The sequence below is a fragment of the Notolepis coatsorum genome (assembly GCF_963971535.1).
Source record: "Notolepis coatsorum genome assembly, chromosome: 4".
NCBI lineage: Eukaryota > Metazoa > Chordata > Actinopteri > Aulopiformes > Paralepididae > Notolepis > Notolepis coatsorum.
The window spans coordinates 95,130,242-95,151,214 of NC_140168.1; the positions used below are offsets into that span (position 1 = coordinate 95,130,242).

General features: G+C 45.4%; 1 protein-coding gene across 1 annotated transcript in view; it reads right to left on the minus strand.

Annotated features, from left to right (window-relative positions):
* Positions 1–20,973, minus strand: part of pex1 (peroxisomal biogenesis factor 1) — a 113,776-nt gene that overhangs the window by 74,326 nt on the left and 18,477 nt on the right. Inside the window, exons 10-21 of the mRNA XM_084312037.1 lie at positions 20,791–20,874; positions 17,492–17,606; positions 15,848–16,374; positions 15,204–15,449; positions 14,147–14,266; positions 11,431–11,554; positions 10,833–10,939; positions 7,910–7,983; positions 7,432–7,564; positions 5,560–5,656; positions 4,654–4,824; positions 62–216 (exon numbers count right to left, since the gene is read on the minus strand). Of these exons, the coding sequence (XP_084168163.1) occupies positions 62–216; positions 4,654–4,824; positions 5,560–5,656; positions 7,432–7,564; positions 7,910–7,983; positions 10,833–10,939; positions 11,431–11,554; positions 14,147–14,266; positions 15,204–15,449; positions 15,848–16,374; positions 17,492–17,606; positions 20,791–20,874 (1,953 nt within the window). The remainder of the gene's footprint in view (positions 1–61; positions 217–4,653; positions 4,825–5,559; positions 5,657–7,431; positions 7,565–7,909; positions 7,984–10,832; positions 10,940–11,430; positions 11,555–14,146; positions 14,267–15,203; positions 15,450–15,847; positions 16,375–17,491; positions 17,607–20,790; positions 20,875–20,973) is intronic.

Below are 20,973 nucleotides of genomic sequence, written 5' to 3' on the forward strand. Positions count from 1 at the left end.
TAGTCACTGAGAATGTCACACCCCGTGTGGGATATGAATGAAGCGGTTTAGATGCACTGACCTGATCGGGGGGCTGGATGTGGGCAGAGCCCTGGATGAAGTGAGAGCCCTGGACCTCCGTCAGGGAGGGGTGGAGGGAGTGCTGGCTCTGGGAGGTGATGACCAGACACACCAGGCTGGCTCCAGGCACCAAGTCATCCACCACGTCCATCACACCTGGGGGGGGAGAGAGAGAGAGAGAGAGAAAGAGAGAGAGAGAGAGAGAGAGAGAGAGAGAGGGGGGGAGTGAGAGAGAGAGGGGGAGAGAGAGCGAGACAGACAGACAAGACAGACAGACAGTGTTATTCTCTCCCGTCAGCATATTATTTGCTAAATGGTTTCTGTAGGAGACTAAATGAAGTTCCATCTCGAGACTCTCTAAAAACTTGGTATCTCATGTATAAGCCCACGCCTACCTTAACCCTAACCTGAACCTCATTGGACCCGACGCCTCACCTCAACCGCCCATTGGCTGCGGTGCATGGCACGAGATTTGAGTGAATCCCATTCCATCTCACCTGCCTGCCATGCTCGTTTGAAAGTGGCCTTTGAGACCAAAGCCTACAGGTTCTGGGTGCTGTTTACTTTAGCAAGGCATCACAGAGGACTATGGACACGCCCCCCCCCCCCCCCCCCCACACGTAAATGGCTGCATTTATATAACAGCTTTTATCCAAAGCGCTTTACAATTTGTTCCTCACATTTCACCCATTCACTCACACATTCAACAACCGACGGGGGGGGGGCGGGTCGACCAGGCAAGGTGCCGACCTGCTCATCGGGAGCAGTTAAGTGTCTCGCTCAAGGACACTTCGACACGCTGCCCGGGGAGGAGCGGGAATCTAACCGGGAACCTCCGGATTGCCAGACGACTGCTCTACTACTCCGAGCACACACGCACACACACACACACACATATACACTAGGGGTGTAACGGTACACAGAAGCCACGGTTCGGTACGTACCTCGGTATTGGGATCACGGTTCGGTACGAGTTCGGTACAACAGAAAAAAAAATATCGCCGCGGTAGTTCTTTCCATTGGTTTCATTTGGTTAACGTTATTGGGGCGAACAAGAAAACGAAAGAAAACTGTAAAACTGTAATGACCCCGCAGCTGTTCCAATGTAAATGTGCCTTTCTCCTCCGTGCACTTTCGCCCGCTCTGAACTGAAGTCTGACTCGGTGTGCCCGGCCACGCGCGCTGTTCTCGCACGAACCTCGCGAGTGCCTGCATGCATGACTCGTGTGTTTGCGCTGTGGGGCGTATATTCGCCGTATGGCTGCGCGTACCGCACTGTGGCGACCGTACCGTACATTTGCGGGACGAATACACGTACCGTTACACCCCTAATATACACACATATTAGGGGTGTAACGATGCGACCTCACAACGATTAAATTCTATTACGATTCTTCAAGCAACAATTCAATGCATCATGAAATCTCTTCATTTGACCACGATTCGATTCGATTCGATAGGTTAATTCCGCAAAAAAATTTGAATACACAAATGTGGCTGGGGGAACTGATTCACTCAGCATGAATGGACTATAGGTCAATAAAAACAATACACAAATTGTTTTTTTTTTTTATTACAATTTTCTTTTTATATATATATATATTTTTTTAATTTAGATTATAATCGATTCTAACATTTTCAAATTGATGCAGTTGAATCGTCACATTATAATCGATGCATCTTTCTTTTTTTTTTACTTACATTTTTTATTAACATTTATTTAGACAGACAGCACTTACAAAAAATAAATAATAAAAAATGAAGAGACTAGTATCACAATAAAAACAAAAAGAAAAAACAGTGCACATAAATATTTACATGGGTATCACATGGTTAGTTGTCTGGTTCCCCTACTGTTGTTTTCTAGGTATTTGATACAAAGGCTGATTGTGTATCTCCCTTAAACAGGCATAAACAGGTAATTCCTACTCAAAGACAATAAATGCTGACTAAGGTTTGTATGTGTGATCTGGGTCCAGAGACCCTCCTTGAGTTTCTTACTTCCCTTCTCCTTCGTCCTTTCTTTTTTTTTCTCTTGTTTATTAACTTTCACTTTGCCTTTTGTTTCACCCATACACAAACCACATCATCCCTGAATATTTAATATCACACCGTTAAACAGACATAAATAATAAGGTATAAAAGCATTCAGCACTTGTAATATCCCAAAAACAAAATAGATAATATTAACTAAAGTACAGGTGTGTGACATGGGTTCATAGACCCTGCTTGAACATCTTTCCTCCTTTACCCTTCGCTCTCTTGTGTTGCATTTGGTTCTTCCTCTGTGATGTCGTTCTCGTTCCTTTTATAATCCTCCCACTTTCCCCATCTTTCCCCAAATTTCTCTTCCTGTAACCTCAGCATGTGTGTTATCCTTTCCATATCCTGTATTTCTTCCACTATTCCTACCCATTTTGCTATTGTCGGTGGGTCTTCCTTATACCACAGTCTCGTTATTGCTTTTCTGGCCGCTATCAACATTATCTTTATTAAATATTTGTCCCCCCCTTGTATTCCCTCGTGTGTCAGGTCTCCTAAGTAAAGCACCAGTCCTGTTTGTGGTATCCCGTATCCTAATATTCTGATCATTGCTTCCCCTATCTCCTCCCAATACCCCTTCAGCTTCTGACATCCCCAGAATATGTGCGTGTGATTTGCCCCCTCCTTCCCACACATCCTCCAGCATGCTTTTTGTGTTGGTGCATATTTTCCCTTCAGCTCTGGGGTTATAAAGAATCTGATTATGTTTTTCCATCCAAATTCTTTCCATATTCTCGATCCTGTTGTTGAGTGTTGTACCTCGCATATGTTCCCCCATTCCTTCCCTGTTATTTCTATCTCTAGCTCTCTCTCCCATTTCTCCCTTATGTAATCGGTCGTGTGTCCCTTGCTGGTCATTATAGCCCGGTATATTGCTGATATTACTCTTCCTTGCCCCCCTTCGTATGCCCATACTATCATCTTTATTATTCCATTCTGTTCCTCATCTTTGGCCCCCCTTATTTCTTTGTTGTAGTAGTCTCTAACCTGTAGATATCTGAAGTGGTCCCTGTTTTCTAGTCCAAATTTCTCCTTTAATTTTTGTAGTGTCTGCATTTCTCCCTTCTCTATCATTTTGCATATTGCTGTTGCCCCCCCCCCCTCCCACCTTCTGAATCCATGGTCTAACCTCCCTGGTTTGAATCTCTTGTCATGTGCTACCCATCTCAGGACCCCTGACTGCTTCTCCAATTTGTGTGTTTTTACTACTCTGTTCCATATGGTCAAGGTGTATTTGGTGATTGGATCTAATAGTCCCTCTTTTTCTTTAAATAGTTCCCTATCCCCCACCAGAGCTTGTACCTTGTATCCCTCCCCTTCTTTTTCAATGTCTTTCCATCTTGCCTCATATCTGTCGTTACACCAGCACGTCACTGCTCTCAGTTGTGCTGCATAGTAATAATCTTGTAGGCTGGGTACTGCCATCCCTCCCTCTTCCTTTGGTAGTTGTAGTGTTTTATATCTGACCCGTGGTCTTCTCCCCGCCCATATGAACCTCGATATCAGTCTGTCCCACTCCCTGAATTGATTCTGTGGTATTTGTATCGGTAGTGACTGGAATAGGTACAGTAACCTTGATAGTATGTTCATTTTAATGACCTCTATTCTTGAATTGAAGTCCAAGGGCATTACTGTCCATCTCTCTAGGTCTCTCTTGATGTTCTGATTTATCTGTGTATAATTCGCCTCAAACAGTTTCTCCACCCCTCTCGTGATGTTTACCCCTAAGTATTTAATCTTGTCCATGTCCCATCTTATCCCGTACTGTTCTCTAATTTCCGTCGTTGGAGAGTAGTTCCATGCTAAGGTCTGTGTCTTTGTCACGTTTAGTTTGTATCCTGAGTAGTGACCATATTCCTTCAGTAGATCCATCAGTGCCGGGAAGCTCTTTTCTGGTTGCCTCATGTATACTATCACGTCGTCCGCAAATAGGCCTAGTTTATATTCCGTTCCCTTTATCCTTACTCCCTTGATGTCCTCGGTCTGCCTGATCAGTTGTGCCAGTGGTTCTATGAAAACGGCGAAGAGCGTTGGTGAGAGACAACATCCCTGTCTGGTAGCCCTCTCTAATCTGATTCTATCCGTCAAGCTGCCATTCACCTTAACCCTCGCTGTCGGCTCTTGATATAGCGCCTTGATCATCTTCATCGCCCTCCCGTTCAGTCCGAACCTCATCAATGTTTTATATAAAAATGTCCAGCTCACACTGTCGAACGCTTTTTCTGCATCTAGGCTAATCAGTACCGCGCTACCCCCTTGTTTTTGTATCTCCTCTACTATGTGTAATGTCTTTCTCACGTTGTCCTGTGTCTGTCTCCCTTTAATAAATCCAGTTTGATCTTCATCTATAATGTCTGGCATAAACGTCTCAAATCTTTTTGATATTATCGATGTATACATCTTGTAATCTACGTTGAGTATGGACACAGAATCGATGCATCTTTACACCCCTAACACATACACACATGCAGACACACACGCTACACGCATACACACATGCGCGCGCACGTACACACACACACACACTCGCCCACACACACACACACATACTCTGTGCGATGTGCAGGCGCAGGAGGGCCTCGGGGCCATGCTCGTGCTCCGGCGAGGTCGGCGCCCCGGTCACATGATCCAGGTCGTCCAGTAGGACCACGGAGGGCTGCCTCCACACCGCCTGCTCAAAAACCTCCTCCAGCAGCTGCCGCACCGTGTCGGCCCTTTTGCCTGGAGAGAAGGAAATAAATAAAATCTTCTTCATCATTAATTGCCATCGTTAATGCAATCATTCTAACGTTGTGTATCGATTCGCTATCATTCATTCGCTTCAACCTAAGTGTGTGTGTACAGTATGTACTGTATGCATGTGTGTGTGTGTATCTGTGTACCTGTGTATACATGTATGTGTGTATATGTGTGTATGCATGTATGTGTATACGTGTGCGTGCGTGTATGCGTGTGTGTGAATGTGTATGTGTGTGTGTATGTGTGTGTGTGTATGCTTGTGTATGCGTGTGTGTATATGTGTGTATACGTGTGTGTGTGTGTATGTGTATATGTGTGTGTATGTGTATATGTGTGTGTGCGTGTATGCGTGTGTGTGAATGTGTATGTATGCTTGTGTATGTGTGTGTGTATACGTGTGTATACGTGTGTGTGTGTATGTGTGTGTGTGTGTGTGTGCGTATGTGTGCGTGTATACGTGTGTGTGTGTATACGTGTGTGTGTGTATACGTGTGTGTGTGTGTATGTGTGTGTATACGTGTGTGTGTGTGTGTGTATAGGTGTGTGTGTGTGTGTGTGTATATGTGTGTGTGTGTATACGTGTGTGTGTATAGGTGTGTGTGTGTGTGTATACGTGTGTGTGTATGTGTATAGGTGTGTGTGTGTGTGTGTGTATACGTGTGTGTGTGTGTGTGTATACGTGTGTGTGTGTATATGTGTGTGTGTGTGTGTTCCTACCCTTCAGCTTCTTGCAGTCCACCACCTCCACATGAGCGTCCAGCTGTTCTGCAGCCTTCCTGCAGAGGGCTCTGGACAGAGCGGTCTTCCCACTCCCCTGGGACACACGTCACGTTAAAGCTCAAAGTATTATATTAACCCTTTTCACGAAACTGGCTACCACGATAGCTATGAGCTAAATAACGTTTCAATGATCAAACACCATATAACTACTACTATTGTCGTGTCCATAAGTTCCCTGGCAGAATACTTGTGAGGACAAAGGTATACAAAGAGGAGAGAACCATTTTAAATCTGGCATTCATGCCGGCTAACAAGCTACACGTCGCGGCATGTTGATAGCACAATAGTAGCCCACTCGGTGCATCACAGTCACTGACGTGTAGCTTGCATGATGCGTGTGCAGTGCTTTGCCCCACAGGTCTGAGAAGAGGACCTGCACATGATTTTACTCGTTCCCCAAACTCCTCTACATGCCCTGATCTACAGCTGTTCGATTTTCAGCGTCTCCTGCTATGCTCATAGCGAGGGGGGCGTACTAGCGTAGGTCAGCGGCCAATCAGAGCGCAAAACGGGAATCCGGAAGTGTTGTAAAAAGGCTACACGCATCCAGACCCAGTGAATTTACCTCTTGGTATAGTGGTCTGTGATGCCGCCCGCGGCGCGGGAGACCGGGGTTCAACTCCCACTCAGGGCATGTCAAAATAAGACCGGTTACATTTGTAGTCTGCTTGTTTTGTCCCAGTGTCTGGTGTTTGTCTTGTCGTCCACAGTTGTAGTTGCTTGTGTTGTTTCTTGTAGTTCTTTGTCTGTTTTCCCCTCCCAGGTGTCTCCAGTTGTAATCATCCCAGGTGTTTCTCGTTTGTTCCTGTGTATTTGAGTTCCTTGCTTCCTGTTCTCTGTGTCGGTCCATTGTCTCTGTTTGCAAGTAAGTGTTCCTCGTGTTTTGATGTTCTGGTTAGAGTTTAGTGGTAGCTCTTTTGTTTTCCCCTTTTCCCCCTCTTCCAGTTTTTACTGAGGTTTTTAGTTTTTGTTATTAGTTGTTAGTTTTGTTCCTTTGTTCTGTTTGATATCTATGTTCATTAAAAACCCTTGGACTCGCTGCCTGCCTTCGTCTCGTCTGCTCCTGGGTCCACACACGTACCGTGACAATCTCAATTCTTACTAAATAGAACACAGAAATCGAAGTGCGTTCATGATGTCAGACATTACCGTGGCACCTGTGATGAGTAAAGCCCCGCCCCTCAGCCCGTTACCTTGGCACCTGTGGTGAATAAAGCCCCGCCCCTCAGCCCGTTACCTTGGCACCTGTGATGAGTAAAGCCCCGCCCCTCAGCCCGTTACCTTGGCTCCTGTGATGAGTAAAGCCCCGCCCCTCAGCCCGTTACCTTGGCACCTGTGATGAGTAAAGCCCCGCCCCTCAGCCCGTTACCTTGGCTCCTGTGATGAGTAAAGCCCCGCTCCTCAGCCCGTTACCTTGGCTCCTGTGATGAGTAAAGCCCCGCCCCTCAGCCCGTTACCTTGGCTCCTGTGATGAGTAAAGCCCCGCCCCTCAGCCCGTTACCTTGGCTCCTGTGATGAGTAAAGCCCCGCTCCTCAGCCCGTTACCTTGGCTCCTGTGATGAGTAAAGCCCCGCCCCTCAGCCCGTTACCTTGGCTCCTGTGATGAGTAAAGCCCCGCCCCTCAGCCCGTTACCTTGGCTCCTGTGATGAGTAAAGCCCCGCTCCTCAGCCCGTTACCTTGGCTCCTGTGATGAGTAAAGCCCCGCCCCTCAGCCCGTTACCTTGGCTCCTGTGATGAGTAAAGCCCCGCCCCTCAGCCCGTTACCTTGGCTCCTGTGATGAGTAAAGCCCCGCCCCTCAGCCCGTTACCTTGGCTCCTGTGATGAGTAAAGCCCCGCCCCTCAGCCCCTGGCTGGTGGGCACCAGCTCTCGCGCGAGGGGACTTCCCAGAAGGCTGTGGGAGATGAACTCGAACCCTGTCCTGCTCAGCTCCTCCACTCCTCTGGGGAAAGGAGAGATGAAGGTGGAGTAATAACTTTATTATATATATATATATATATATATATATATATATATATATATATATATATATATATATATATATATATATATATATATATATATATATATATATATATATATATATATATATATATAATAATTGTAAACAGGAGGGTTGGGGTTACATTTTATTAAATGATGATAGTTCATTTATTTCCTAAGAAGTTGAATATGACAACCTTATTGAAGCCAAAAATGTTTTAAATATAAAAATGTTGGGGGGAAATAGCCTGAAGCGAACGTAGGACTGAGCAGACCCTGATACAGGAAGTAGTGAGAGACTTACCCAAGAGAACTCAGTGGAGGAAGGTCTGGGTTTGGTGCGTCAGGTCCAGCGATCACCACAGGCTCTCTGTCCACCTGAACGTGTTTAGTGATGGAAAATGAGAGGCCCTTGACCTTTTGACCCGATGAGTGGTGGTTAAACACGGCACTACATGTTGGTTGTCCCCGTTAATGATTGAAAAGGTTTGGGAACCACTGCTCTAAGTCAGTGGTTCCCAAAGTGGGGGGTCGCAAGCTGCCGTGGGGGGGGGGGGGGGGGGGGTCGCCAGATGATTTCCACAAAGAAATTATTTAATTTTTATTATTATTAATTTCTTTTTAATGCAGTCATGCATCACAAAACTGGCATTTAAAGGGTACAAATAAAACAATTCCTGCACCAGAATGCAGGAAATTAAGTCTTTGTAACACAAAATGTCCTGGTAAGGGACCCCCCCGCTTAAAAAGTGGCCTGACTGGGGCTATATTTCGCATAGCCCCTTTCGTGACTGCGATGCAAGCCTCGCTTGAATACGCAGTCACTGGTTCCCACGTTACTAGCCATGTTAATGTGCACATCAAGCACTGGTTAAAGACGAGCGGTGGGTCCAAAATATATCAGATATAAATTTCAAAAGGTACCCACCGTTGCATTAGGGTTTCACACACACAAGCGGCAGGGTTTGAAAGCTCTGCGTTGCTAATAAACATTTTAAATCATTTTTATAAATGAGTAAAAAAATATCACTGAGCTAGCCTTGGCTAAAATGGCTGCTTCCGCATTTTCACGCAGGAGCGCTGTGATTGCTGGGCGCACCAGGCACGTGACAAAGCAGCCAGCAATCACAGCGCTCCTGCGTGAAAATGCGGAAGCAGCCATTTTAGCCAAGGCTAGCTCAGTGATTTTTTTTACTCGTTTATAAAAATGATTTAAAATGGCTCATAGCTGGCTACGGCCATGCTACCACCACTACTACCACCACCACCACCACTACCACCACCACCACTACCACCACTACCACCACCACTACTACCACTACTACCACCACCACCACTACTACCACTACCACCACTACTACCACTACCACCACTACCACCACCACTACTACCACTACTACCACCACCACCACTACTACCACTACTACTACCACCAACCATAATAAATGGTTAAACTAATGACTTGAGTGATTCCTGACAGAATTACAACACAATAAAATAAATAAAAAACACTAACCTTCTTACTGTCCTATACTATCATGCACTCTTCCTACTATACTAATGTCTCTACTACTATGCACTCAACACTACTGTCTTATACTATCATGCATTCTTCCTACTATACTAATATGTCTCTACTACTATGCACTCAACACTACTGTCTTAATGGGGGCGGCTGATTGACGCAGTGGGCAAGGCGCTCGCCTCTAACGCAGGAGACGCTGGGTTCGAGCCTAGCTCTCGGCGTTGCTACCGGCTGGCCGGTCGTTCATACTAACACAATTGGCAAGTGTTAGAGGGTGGGAAAAGCCGGTGGGTGGGGATTTGACGTTGTGGACTTCTCTGCTCACATTGCAGCGACGACCAGAACCTGCCGATTCCTCCTGAGCAACGTCAGAAGGATCCGCCCCTTCCTGACAAAAGAAGCCACCCAACTCCTCGTCCAATCAACAGTCATCTCCCGCCTCGACTACTGCAATGCACTGCTCGCTGGCCTCCCGGCCACTGCCACTAAGCCTCTTCAACTCATTCAGAACGCAGCGGCCCGCCTGATCTCAAACCTACCGAAGTCGGCCCATGTCACCCCACTTCTTAGGGACCTGCACTGGCTCCCCATTGCTGCACGAATCCGCTTCAAGGCCCTCGACCTAGCATACCGTGCGGCAAAGGGAACCGCTCCCGCCTACCTCCGGTCAATGGTCTCTAACTACACACCCTCAAGACCCCTACGCTCTGCATCTTCTGGCCGCCTCAGACCTACTCCTATCCAAGCTCCGGGAGGGTCATCAAAGAGAAGTCGCCTATTCTCAGTCCTTGCCCCACAATGGTGGAATGAACTACCCACCCCAGTTAGGACAGCCGAATCACGTCCAATCTTTCGCCGTCGACTAAAGACGCACTTCTTCAACCATTATCTGAATTTAAAAAAAAATATATAAAAAAAAAAAAAAATCTAACCCTAACTAACCGTACTGTCATGCACTTGTCCTAATAAACTAACCTACACTGTAGCACTCAACACTTTGATGAACATTGTTACTCAGCTGATAGAGTTGTGCCCTTCCTGATGGCTTGTCGTACAGAACTTGTAAGTCGCTTTGGATAAAAGCGTCAGCTAAATGACTAAATGTAAAATGTAAATGTGGACAGCGACTCCTACAGGTCGGTTTGGTGACGCCGGTGCGACGGAAGCAGGAAGTGACGGGGGCAGCGTGAGCCTCCCACGCGTTACTCCTCGCCACTGAGAGCTCGAGCTGCTGCGGTGAAAAGATGCGACAGGCTGCCTCCTCGTGTACCGGAGGGGACACGTGATGCAAGGCTTCTGTCCTCACTACAACGACCTGTGGGAGGCATAGTCTAGCAACGTTCAAGACAGGGGAGGGGAGAATTGGACAATACGAAAATTGGGATGGGAGAAAAATGGGGAGAAAAAGTGGATAAAAAAAAACACTACTGTCTTATACTATCATGCACTCTTCCTACTATACTAATATGTCTCTACTACTATGCACTCAACACTACTGTCTTATACTATCATGCACTCTTCCTACTATACTAATATGTCTCTAATACTATACACTCAACACTGCAGCACCCAGGTTTTAGCACTGTTTGATGAACATTGTTACTCAGCTGTAAGAGTTGTGCCCTTCCTGCTGACTTGTCGTACAGAACGTAGCGTTCAGCTAAACGACTAAATGTAAATGTAAATGATGGATTCCCAGTACCTGTATGTCTGTGTTCTGTAGGACCGTTGGAGCGAGCAGAAACAGCTGGTCCGGCGGGTCACTGTCAGGCGCCGGCTTCATCACGGTCAAAACAAACTCTAGTTTCCCTGCAGAGAGAAGAGGGCAGTCGGCAATCTGGACACACCGAATTTCAACTTCCTGGAGACAGGGTTCCCACAGACATTGCAAAATGAAATTCAAGGACTTTTAAGTACTTTTCCATGCACTATTTTTCATTTTCAAGGATGTCACTCGAAGGATACAATTCACTTTTAAATGCTGTTTTTTTAAATGCTGTCTTCTTGGCCTGCCAGCTAGAGCATCACACGCCAAGAAGAAATGAGGAAAAGCAGTTGGAGCACGCGAGACAGCGACTAGTATAAACACTAGTTAGAATAAAAATAACAATACAGTGGGATGGGATGTGTCTCCATGTGGTAAAGGTCGAGAGGTCAAACGATGCCATCCTCTTATCATTCTAGGAGAGGTGTTCAGCGTTTCTCACGCTGTAGATGTATACAGTGGTGGGCATGGGGGGAATCAAACCTGTGGCCTCAGAGTTACAGGACTGACCACCAGGCCACCCTCGTCGCCTCACCTTCGGTCTCATGTAACAGGATGTTGCTGGAGCGTGCGGTCAGACAGGAGAGTGGTTCATGACTCTGTGTGTGAAGCCAACCGAGGAAGGCTGTCTGGAGGTCTTCCTCGCTCTCCGCTTCAGGCTGCGAGGAGACGGGAGAGGAGGAGAGGAGACGGGAGAGGAGAGGAGGAGAGGAGAGGAGGCGATGGGAGAGGAGGAGAGGAGAGGAGGAGACGGGAGAGGAGAGGAGACGGGAGAGGAGGAGATGGGAGAGGAGGAGAGGAGACAGGAGAGGAGAGGAGACGGGAGAGGAGGAGATGGGAGAGGAGGAGAGGAGACGGGAGAGGAGAAGAGAAGAGAGAGGAGACGGGAGAGGAGGAGAGGATGAGACGGGAGAGGAGAGGAGGAGATGGGAGAGGAGGAGAGGAGGAGAGGTTGCTTTAGTTCACAGCTCCTCTAACCGTTACAATATTACATTAACACATCCTGTGCCATAAACGTCGTACAACGTGTTTCAAGTTCATGCGAATTCTGCCAATCCACGGCGTACGACGTTATTGAGATCATATGTCATTTTTTCGCCATGTTATTCATAATTCCCTCACGGAGCCTGGTATGATGCAGTGGGAGCATGCACAACTCTGCAACGCTTCAATACTGCCACCTGGTGGATGATCGGCGAGTTGCCAAACCGGAAGTGGATCTCTTGTGATCCCGGTGCGTCTTGGAAATGCGTCCGGCACTCGCATATTGTCGCGGGACTCAAGACACACACCGTGTATATGGATTGCTGCCATAACTCAATAATCGATATGATTTGGGCTGTTATTATTATTATACAAACCGGAAATGGATCGACTCGATCGCCATCAAATAAGTGGGATCTTTTTGCTCCAGTCTCACCGGCCAACGGTAAGAGGACACTGACGTCATTTTCAGCGCGTTTGTTTATTATTATCCATGCAAACTGCTCCGATCAATATATCACCCATACTACATAAAGCATTTACCGACGATCACGGAATTATAAACGACCCCCCCCCTCCCCCCCGTTCACCCGCACATGATCAGTCATAACGTTTAGGATCATGTACAGTTGAAATGTTTAATATAGCGTGTATTTGCAACAAACGGCAGTTGATAATCAATATATGCGTTTATGCCTATATCTCACGTTCTAGGAATTACTGCAGAAAACGATAAAAACATATTTATATTCTAGACGGTATTTTCGTATGAACCTATGAATGGAAAAGTAAAACGTTCCTACATCCTGAACGATAGATAATCGATGTTGAATGGGCCATAGTAATGTCAATTTAGCAATACAATTAAAAAAGTTATAGCCCTGCAAAGAAGGTAAACATCTCCATAGGCTTAGACTGGTGGCATTGATGGATATAAGCGTGGCAGGGAATGTGTTAACGCTCTACTGTCTTGCTAAAAAACAGTGGTGGAAGGAGTACACAGTTCCTTTACTTAAGTAAAAGTAGAAGTACCCAGATACATTTGTACTCTGGTAAAAGTCCTCCATTTAAATTCTACTTGACTAAAAGCAGAGAAGTATTTTCTATTGAATGTACTTAAGTATCTAAAGTAAAAGTATGCATTCCACATGACATTTGTGTATTCCGGTGCTTGGGAGCATTCAATCCTCGATCCATTGACCTCTAAAAGTTATGTTAAAGTGTAGGGATGCTCGATATTGGCTTTTTTACCGATACCGATATTGTCCAACTCTTAATTTCCGACACCGATATCAACCAATATCAACCGATACCGATATATGCAGGGTTTCCCCCCCCCAATTTTTTTTTATAATTTCAGGTAATTAACATTACATATCTCTTGTTGTGGAATTAACACAACATTATGCATACTTTTGACAATAAATAAAATCAGAATTTGTTCTTACTTGCTTGCCTGGGTAAATAAAGGTTATAGAAATGTAAAAAAAAAAAAACGATACCGATATTTTACGATATCACATTTTAATGCCGATATCGGCCGATAATATCAGACATCCCTATTAAAGTGGTATGTGGTCCAGTTATGCTGCTCTGATTATAGGTTATGTTAAAGTGGTATGTGGTCCAGTTATGCTGCTCTGGTTAAAGGTTGTGTTAAAGTGGTATGTGGTCCAGTTATGCTGCTCTGATTAAAAGTTATGTTAAAGTGGTCTGTGGTCCAGTTATGCTGCTCTGATTAAAGGTTATGTTAAAGTGGTATGTAGTCCAGTTATGCAGCTCTGATTAAATGTTATGTTAAAGTGGTATGTGGTCCAGTTCTGCTGCTCTGATTAAAGGTTATGTTAAAGTGGTATGTGGTCCAGTTCTGCTGCTCTGATTAAAGGTTATGTTAAAGTGGTATGTGGTCCAGTTATGCTGCTCTGATTAAAGGTGATGTTAAAGTGGTATGTGGTCCAGTTATGCTCCTCTGATTAAAGGTTATGTTAAAGTGGTATGTGGTCCAGTTATGCTGCTCTGATTAAAGGTGATGTTAAAGTGGTATGTGGTCCAGTTATGCTGCTCTGATTAAAGGTGATGTTAAAGTGGTATGTGGTCCAGTTATGCTGCTCTGATTAAATGTTATGTTAAAGTGGTATGCTGTCCAGTTATGCTGCTCTGATTACATCCTCTTGAAGTTGACAGGCTTCAAATGTGAAAGTATATAATCTTCATACGTTTTTGCCATGTTTTCTATGCAAAATATTTTTCTTCAAAGTAGCACTCACCAGTGGCTTTAGAGGCTGCAGGCGAATACCGGATGCTACTTTAGCTGTCGACTCCACAGACTTGATTCTCACTGTTGAATGAGGGTCAATGTTTAACCTGGTCCTCAAGTGCTGTGGGATCTGTAAAAAAAAAGGATGACAGCTATGTTAACGTTCATTTACGTTAAACGTTCATTTGTATATTATATTAAACTATATTTACACTATATATTATTATATTATGGTACTATATTATATTGTATATATCATGTACCGGACGGTACATTATATATGTGTTGTATACACTATTATATACTATATACTATTATATACTGCCGGTATACTATACTGTAAATGTGTACTGTAATGTTTACTATATGTATGTACTGTAATGTGTACTATATGTTGTAAATACTTTATTTTTTTTAAATAAACATAAGTCTTCAAGGGTAGGGCCCGACAAGCCTAGTGCTTCTCCCTAGCCCTTTTCGGACAATTGGACAATGCTGCAATAGGGAGGTGTAGTGGTTACGTCATTGCCATTTTTTGTGTTCCACCCTCTGTCCAACGCAATGCATTTCCCCATTGCCCATTTCTAAATCGCCTCGTTTAAAACAAATAAAGCATTAACATTGGCATGGTGTACCTTTCTGTGCTTATTCATCCACAATCTATAGCTCAACATGAAAATATTTGCAATTAATCATAAAAAAAATCTAACGTTTTAGTGGTAGAAGGGAACTCATTTTGTGCAAAAATGTAAAGCTTTTCAATTTCCATGCGGCAGAATTGTTACAATAGCCGATAATCCATTTTCCCAATGATAAATCCCTATACGGGTGGAACAACCAGTGACGTCAGACTACACCTCCCTATAGCAGCTGGTAAAACGTTGGCGGTTTATGGAATGACCATTGTTATGTGGCCAAAGCCTGAAATAAAAAATAACTGAACTGAACTGAATGTCCATGGCTGCATTATGTCTCACATAGAAGAACCACAGTTTAAGAGCTGTGACAAAACAAAGAGCGAACGAACAGGGCTATGGTCACTGGTCAGCCACGTCAGACGCACTCACCCAGACCTTTCCAGAATGGATGTCTCCCTCGTTGGAACCTCTCTGGCTCGCTCCCAACCTCTCCACGTTGTGACAAACCACCTTGACCACCCCTTCCTCCACTTTCTCCTTCTCCTCCTCCTCTTGCCGCTCTCCTCCGTCCTCTGAACCAGCAGGAGCCTCGGTAGCACCTCCACTCTTCTTCTTATTCTTCTTCTTATTCACCATCTTCTTCATCTTCTCCTTCTCTATCGCTCGCTTGGCTCTCTCCCTCGCCCAGGGTTCCCACAGACATTGCAAAATGAAATTCAAGGACTTTCAAGTACTTTCCTAAGCATTCTTTTTCATTTTAAAAGGGCATTAAAAAAGGATACAATTCACTTTTAAATGCTGTTTTTTATAGAAAAAAGATTTGATCCAATATTTATGGCTTAAAAACCAATTTCCGACAATTAGTTACACTTTAAATAAAATAAGTAATATTTCTTGATTCAGACATTTTTTATCATGGATGAACAAAACTTTCAATGCGAATGGTTGATTTGAATTTCAAGGACTTTCTTAAGCACCTTGTTCAAATATTGGCTTTTTTCAAGGCCTTGACTTTTGTTGGGTAAAAAAATCAAGCACTTTAAGCACAAGGACCTTGTGCGAACCCTGCTCACCTCTTTGGGAGAGCAGACCTTGGACAGCAGGCCGTGCGTCACCGTGGTCGACTGGCCCCCGATCAGCTCGTCCTCCGCCCGCGGCCACAGGGGCAGCAGGTGAACCACCCCCGGGGTGGCGTGAGGCCCGACCACGACGACGCCCAGAGAGCCGGGAGGAACGCGGCACACCCGGTAGACCGAGTCCCGGGGCAGGGCGGGCACGGGGGGCACGGGTGGCACCTCCTTGACGGGGCCGTAGCTCCCGTTTAGCACGTAGCGCAGCACCAGGCTCTTTAAGTCGTCTAACCCGCCCCACCGGCGGTCGACGGCGGGAACGTCCGGGTCACTTTCTCGAACGCCGCTCCCCGACCCCGGGGGGGACGGCGAAAGGTCAGGGTTCGCCGGTCCACGAAGAGGTCGGTTCTGACCGGTTCCGACGAGGGGAGAGGCGGCGAGGTCGGCGGCGGCGGAGCGGATCTTGGGAGAGACAACTAGTTCCGTGAACTGCTCCAGTCGACCGTACGGTACGGACGGGGAGAGGGCCGCTGGGGAGGGTGAGGAACGGGTTGAAATTAGGAGGGGCATCGAAACCACTTTAAAAGTACAGGCGCGAGTACTTTAGCTTTGAGTACTCACCCATTCAGAGTACCAATATGAGGACTTTACTTGATAATGTGTGTGTGTGTGTGTGCGTGCGTGCGTGCGTGCGTGCGCGTGCGTGCGTGCGTGTGTGCGTGTGTGTGTGTGTGTGTGTGTGTGTGTGTTGACCAGGGGTGTAAAAAGTACCCAGAAATTATACTTAAGTGAAAGTATGGGTACCGTCTCAAAATCGTACTCAAGTAAAAGTCAGAGTATCTGGCTAAAAACACACTTGAAAAAAGGTTTCTACTTTTAAATGTACTTAAGTACTAAAAAGTAAAAGTAAGGGGCGCTCTAGTAGCACACCATGTATCGCGCTGCGTCGCGAAGCGGCCGTCCCGGGTTCGCCTCCCACTCCCGGTGACCTCCATTTGTCGCATGTCTTCCCTGCCTCTTCTCCCGTTCATCTGACCATGAAAAAGCGATAAACGCTAAAAAATAAATCAAAATTTTTTTTTCTGACTGTCTATTCTTCTGATAGCAGGTGTTTAATCAAAGATCCCCGCTTTCTAGTCTTGCACAAGGACCAATCAGCATGGGTATGGGCTTTTAAATAAAGTGCGGCCGCAGGATTAATAACGTTACCGTTAGTTCAGCCAGAGAAACAAATATACTAATTAAAAGTGTTGGAGTTGGATGTAAGGAGTAAAAAGTATGTTATTTTTCTCTGAAATGTAATTGAGTAAAAGTACAAGTATACAAACCTAATAATACTCGAGTACAAAGTACAAATCCCCAAAAACAGTACTTAAGTATTGTAACGAAGCACAATTACTCAAGTACTTTACACCCCTGGTGTTGACCCAGCGCATGTGTATGTGTGCGTGTGCGTGTGTGTGTGTGTGTGTGTGTGTGTGTGTTCCTGTGGGTCACCCATCGCATGTGTGTGTGTGTGTTAAATCTGCATGACTTCTTAAAGACTAAAAGAAATAAAGACTTCTTCTCATTATTGCTTGATATTGTTTTGCCTTCCTTTTGAAATGATAAGTGTGATGAAGAGGTGACGTGGCCATGCTGACCGACCTATCCTGATGAAGATGACGGTGCGCTGGTCGACCCACACGGGGAACACGGCGTCCTGGAAGACCACCCGGATCTGGTCGAGCAGCTGCAGCTCCAGGGAGGAACCGTGAAGCTCCTGAGGAACAGAGACGTGGGGGACACACTTAACCCTTTCACTACCACACTACCAAATGGTTAACCCTTTCATGCGACAATACAGAATGTTAACCCTTTCATTGCCACACGACAAAGGCTTAACCCTTTCACGACCGCACTACCAAATGGTTAACCCTTTCACTACCGCACTACCAAATGGTTAACCCGTTCACTGCGACAATACAGAAGGTTAACCCTTTACTATCACACTACAGATGGTTACCGTCTGTAGTGTGATAGTAAAGAACCGTCTGTAGTGTGATAGTAAAGGGTTAACCTTCTGTAGTGTGATAGTAAAGAACCGTCTGTAGTATGATAGTAAAGGGTTAACCTTCTGTAGTGTGATAGTAAAGAACCGTCTGTAGTGTGATAGTAAAGGGTTAACCTTCTGTAGTGTGGTAGTGAAAGGGTTCATACGATTTATTAACCCAGAATGATCAATATGAAACCGGTCTTATTTGACATGCCCTGAGTGGGAGTTGAACCCCGGTCTCCCGCGCCGCGGAGCGACATCGCAGACCACTATACCAAGAGGTGAATTCACCACTTGGTAATGTGTCTGGGATGCCTTTTAAGTTCGTTTTAACACGTTTTTTTTTTTTTTTTTTTTTTTTTCTCTTTTCCTCCCTCCTTTTTCCTCAGATTTTCTCCCATCCCAATGTTAGTCGTTATGCCAATTCCCAATCCCCTTCCTGGTCGCTGTGCACTTACCCCCCACAGTCGGTCTGGGAGAGTGGAGGCTATCACGTGCTTCCTCCGACACACGTCCAGCCAATCAACTGCTTCTTTTCACCTGGCAGCGCGGACTCTCACTGAGAGGGCGTAGCGTGTGGAAGGATCACACTATCCCACTTAGATCCTATCCGTGCTTAGCAGGCGCCCCGACCGAACTGTAGGAGTCACTGTTTACAACGACCCGGACCCACCCCGCCAGCTTCTCCCACCCTCTAATACTGCCACGCATAATCTATGTTTTAAATTATGGCTATGTGTCTAATCTGCCCGTCGCTTATCAATGACTTGTTTGCAGTCAACATTGTCGAAACGGATTGTTTTTTTAATCGGTTCATATCCTTTTTATAGCATTTCGAAAAGCTATCGTTTTCTCTAAAATTTCCGGAAAATAGAAAGATTCCCTCATAAACGGCATTTATTGGAATATTCTCGAATACACTAGACACGTTGTCATTTGTCTGCCTATTTATGAATCGTTTTCAAATAAACGCTAGATTATCAATAGTATATGTGTACTTATGCACGCTATAGAAGCGAGCTGAGAAATCGATTACCTCATTTCCTCAACATCACACACACACACACACACACACACACACACATGGGACACGCTGAGATATAGGTCAAAACAGCTCCGATTACCCCAAGACTGGTAACATAGATTCCTTACCTTAGATCAGATGTTCTCCAAAAAGATTATTCCAATTCCTGATCGCCATTCCAAATATCGATCACGTTTATTGATTGATTATTGGCTGCTGTAAATATATATTCCAGGCTGCTTTCCGTCTCGCAATCACTTCCCTCTTGATCAGACGGCTCGCCAGCATAGTGGAGCCAGTAGGCTCCCCCTCCACACATCCACCACACATCCACCAGTGTAATCGAATGGCCTGCAGTTACACAGGGATAGACGATAGGGGGCGGTATTTTCCCATCGGAGCTCCTAGAGGGGCTGCTGTACCAACGGGAGACTCGGTTGATGAAATATGAATTCAGATCGCTAATAAAAAAATGAAACTACAATTTGCGTCGTCGGCACTCAACGGGGGGCATGAAATAACGACATATGTCGTGGCTGGCACTCAAAGTGTTAAGGGGGAGTGAGTTTACTTGCAGTACCGCTACGTGCCACAGTCACTTCACAACACTTGAAGTCCATCGTGACTGTGGATATACTCGCGGTACCTCCGTTACACATACAAAATAGTTAGAGAGAATGGCTGGATGGCTCTCATCCAGGCTACTAGCTAGGACACCAGGGAGAAGAGAGAGAATGAGAGAGAGGGGCTCCTTTATAGTCAGAGGGGGGGGGGGGGGACACAGCATAAACTGTAGATTTGGGAGAAGGGAGGGGATAAACATTTGGGGGGAAGGGTGAAAGACCTCAACTGAGGGAGATATTATTCCTCCACAAAGACTTATTAAATATATTTATATATACTAATGAAAGTGTTTGATTTTGTGAGGTCCAAGTTAAAGGAAAACGCCAATATTTTGGGAAATTAAGCTTACCGTCTTCTCCAGAGAGAGACGAGAAGATAGATACCAGTTTCCTCTCTGATGTTGCCCCGCCAGCGCGCCACAGCAAAAAAGAGGACGCTGGCTAAAACCGACTGGTAGAAAGATAGCCAACATTATGGGAATCATATACAGTATTCGCTCCAGAGAGAGACAAGTAGATAGATACCAGTTTCCTCTCTGTGCGTTCAGTAGAAAGCTATCTGGCTGCACGTTAGCCTAGCTTAGCACAATGAATGGAAGCGGACATGGTCGGTTAGCCTAGGCATTGTCCAACTTAACACCTCTCCCAAAGGCTAACCGGTCATGTCCGCTTTCCATTCATTGTGCTAAGCTAGGCTAACATGCAGCCAGATAGCTTTCTACTGAACGCACAGAGAGGAAACTGGTATCTATCTTCTTGTCTCTCTCTGGAGAAGACGGTAAGCTAATTTCCCAAAATGTTGGCATGTTCCTTTAAGCCCTTTGTTTGTTTTTACCTCACCTACAGGCGCTGTTATGGAGGCAAAGGGTGACCAGACCGGTACACAGTACTATAGCCTGACATGTAAGACCCACTAAATGATAACTGGTAAATGTACATTTGCAGAATAAAGCGATTCTGATTATGAATTATTCTCCATCATTTTGTAGTCTGTAGTCAGTAGCACACCACACATAGTAGTGATCGACGGGTTGACCTGTGACCTGTGCGTCCCGTGGGGGCTGGCCGTGGGTCTGAGGAAAAGCTAGAACATGTTAACCCTTTCACTACCACACTACAAAATGTTGACCCTTTCACTACCACACTACAGACGGTAGTGGGGAGCGCTTTTGAGTGTCTAGAAAAGCGCTATATAAATGTAATGAATTATTTATTATTATTATTATTAATTATTATACAGTAAAATCTGTATTCACCCACTCACCAGGATCTCCCAGTCATCAGAGGAGAGAGGTTCCACAAACACTTGATGTACTGATGACACCTGGTGACATGGTCTCAGGAAGCCCTGGATAGAATAGAATAGAATAGAAATACTTTATTCATCCAGAGGGAAATTTGGCACTACAAATCACTCACAGTAAACAGTAAACATTTAGGTAGACAA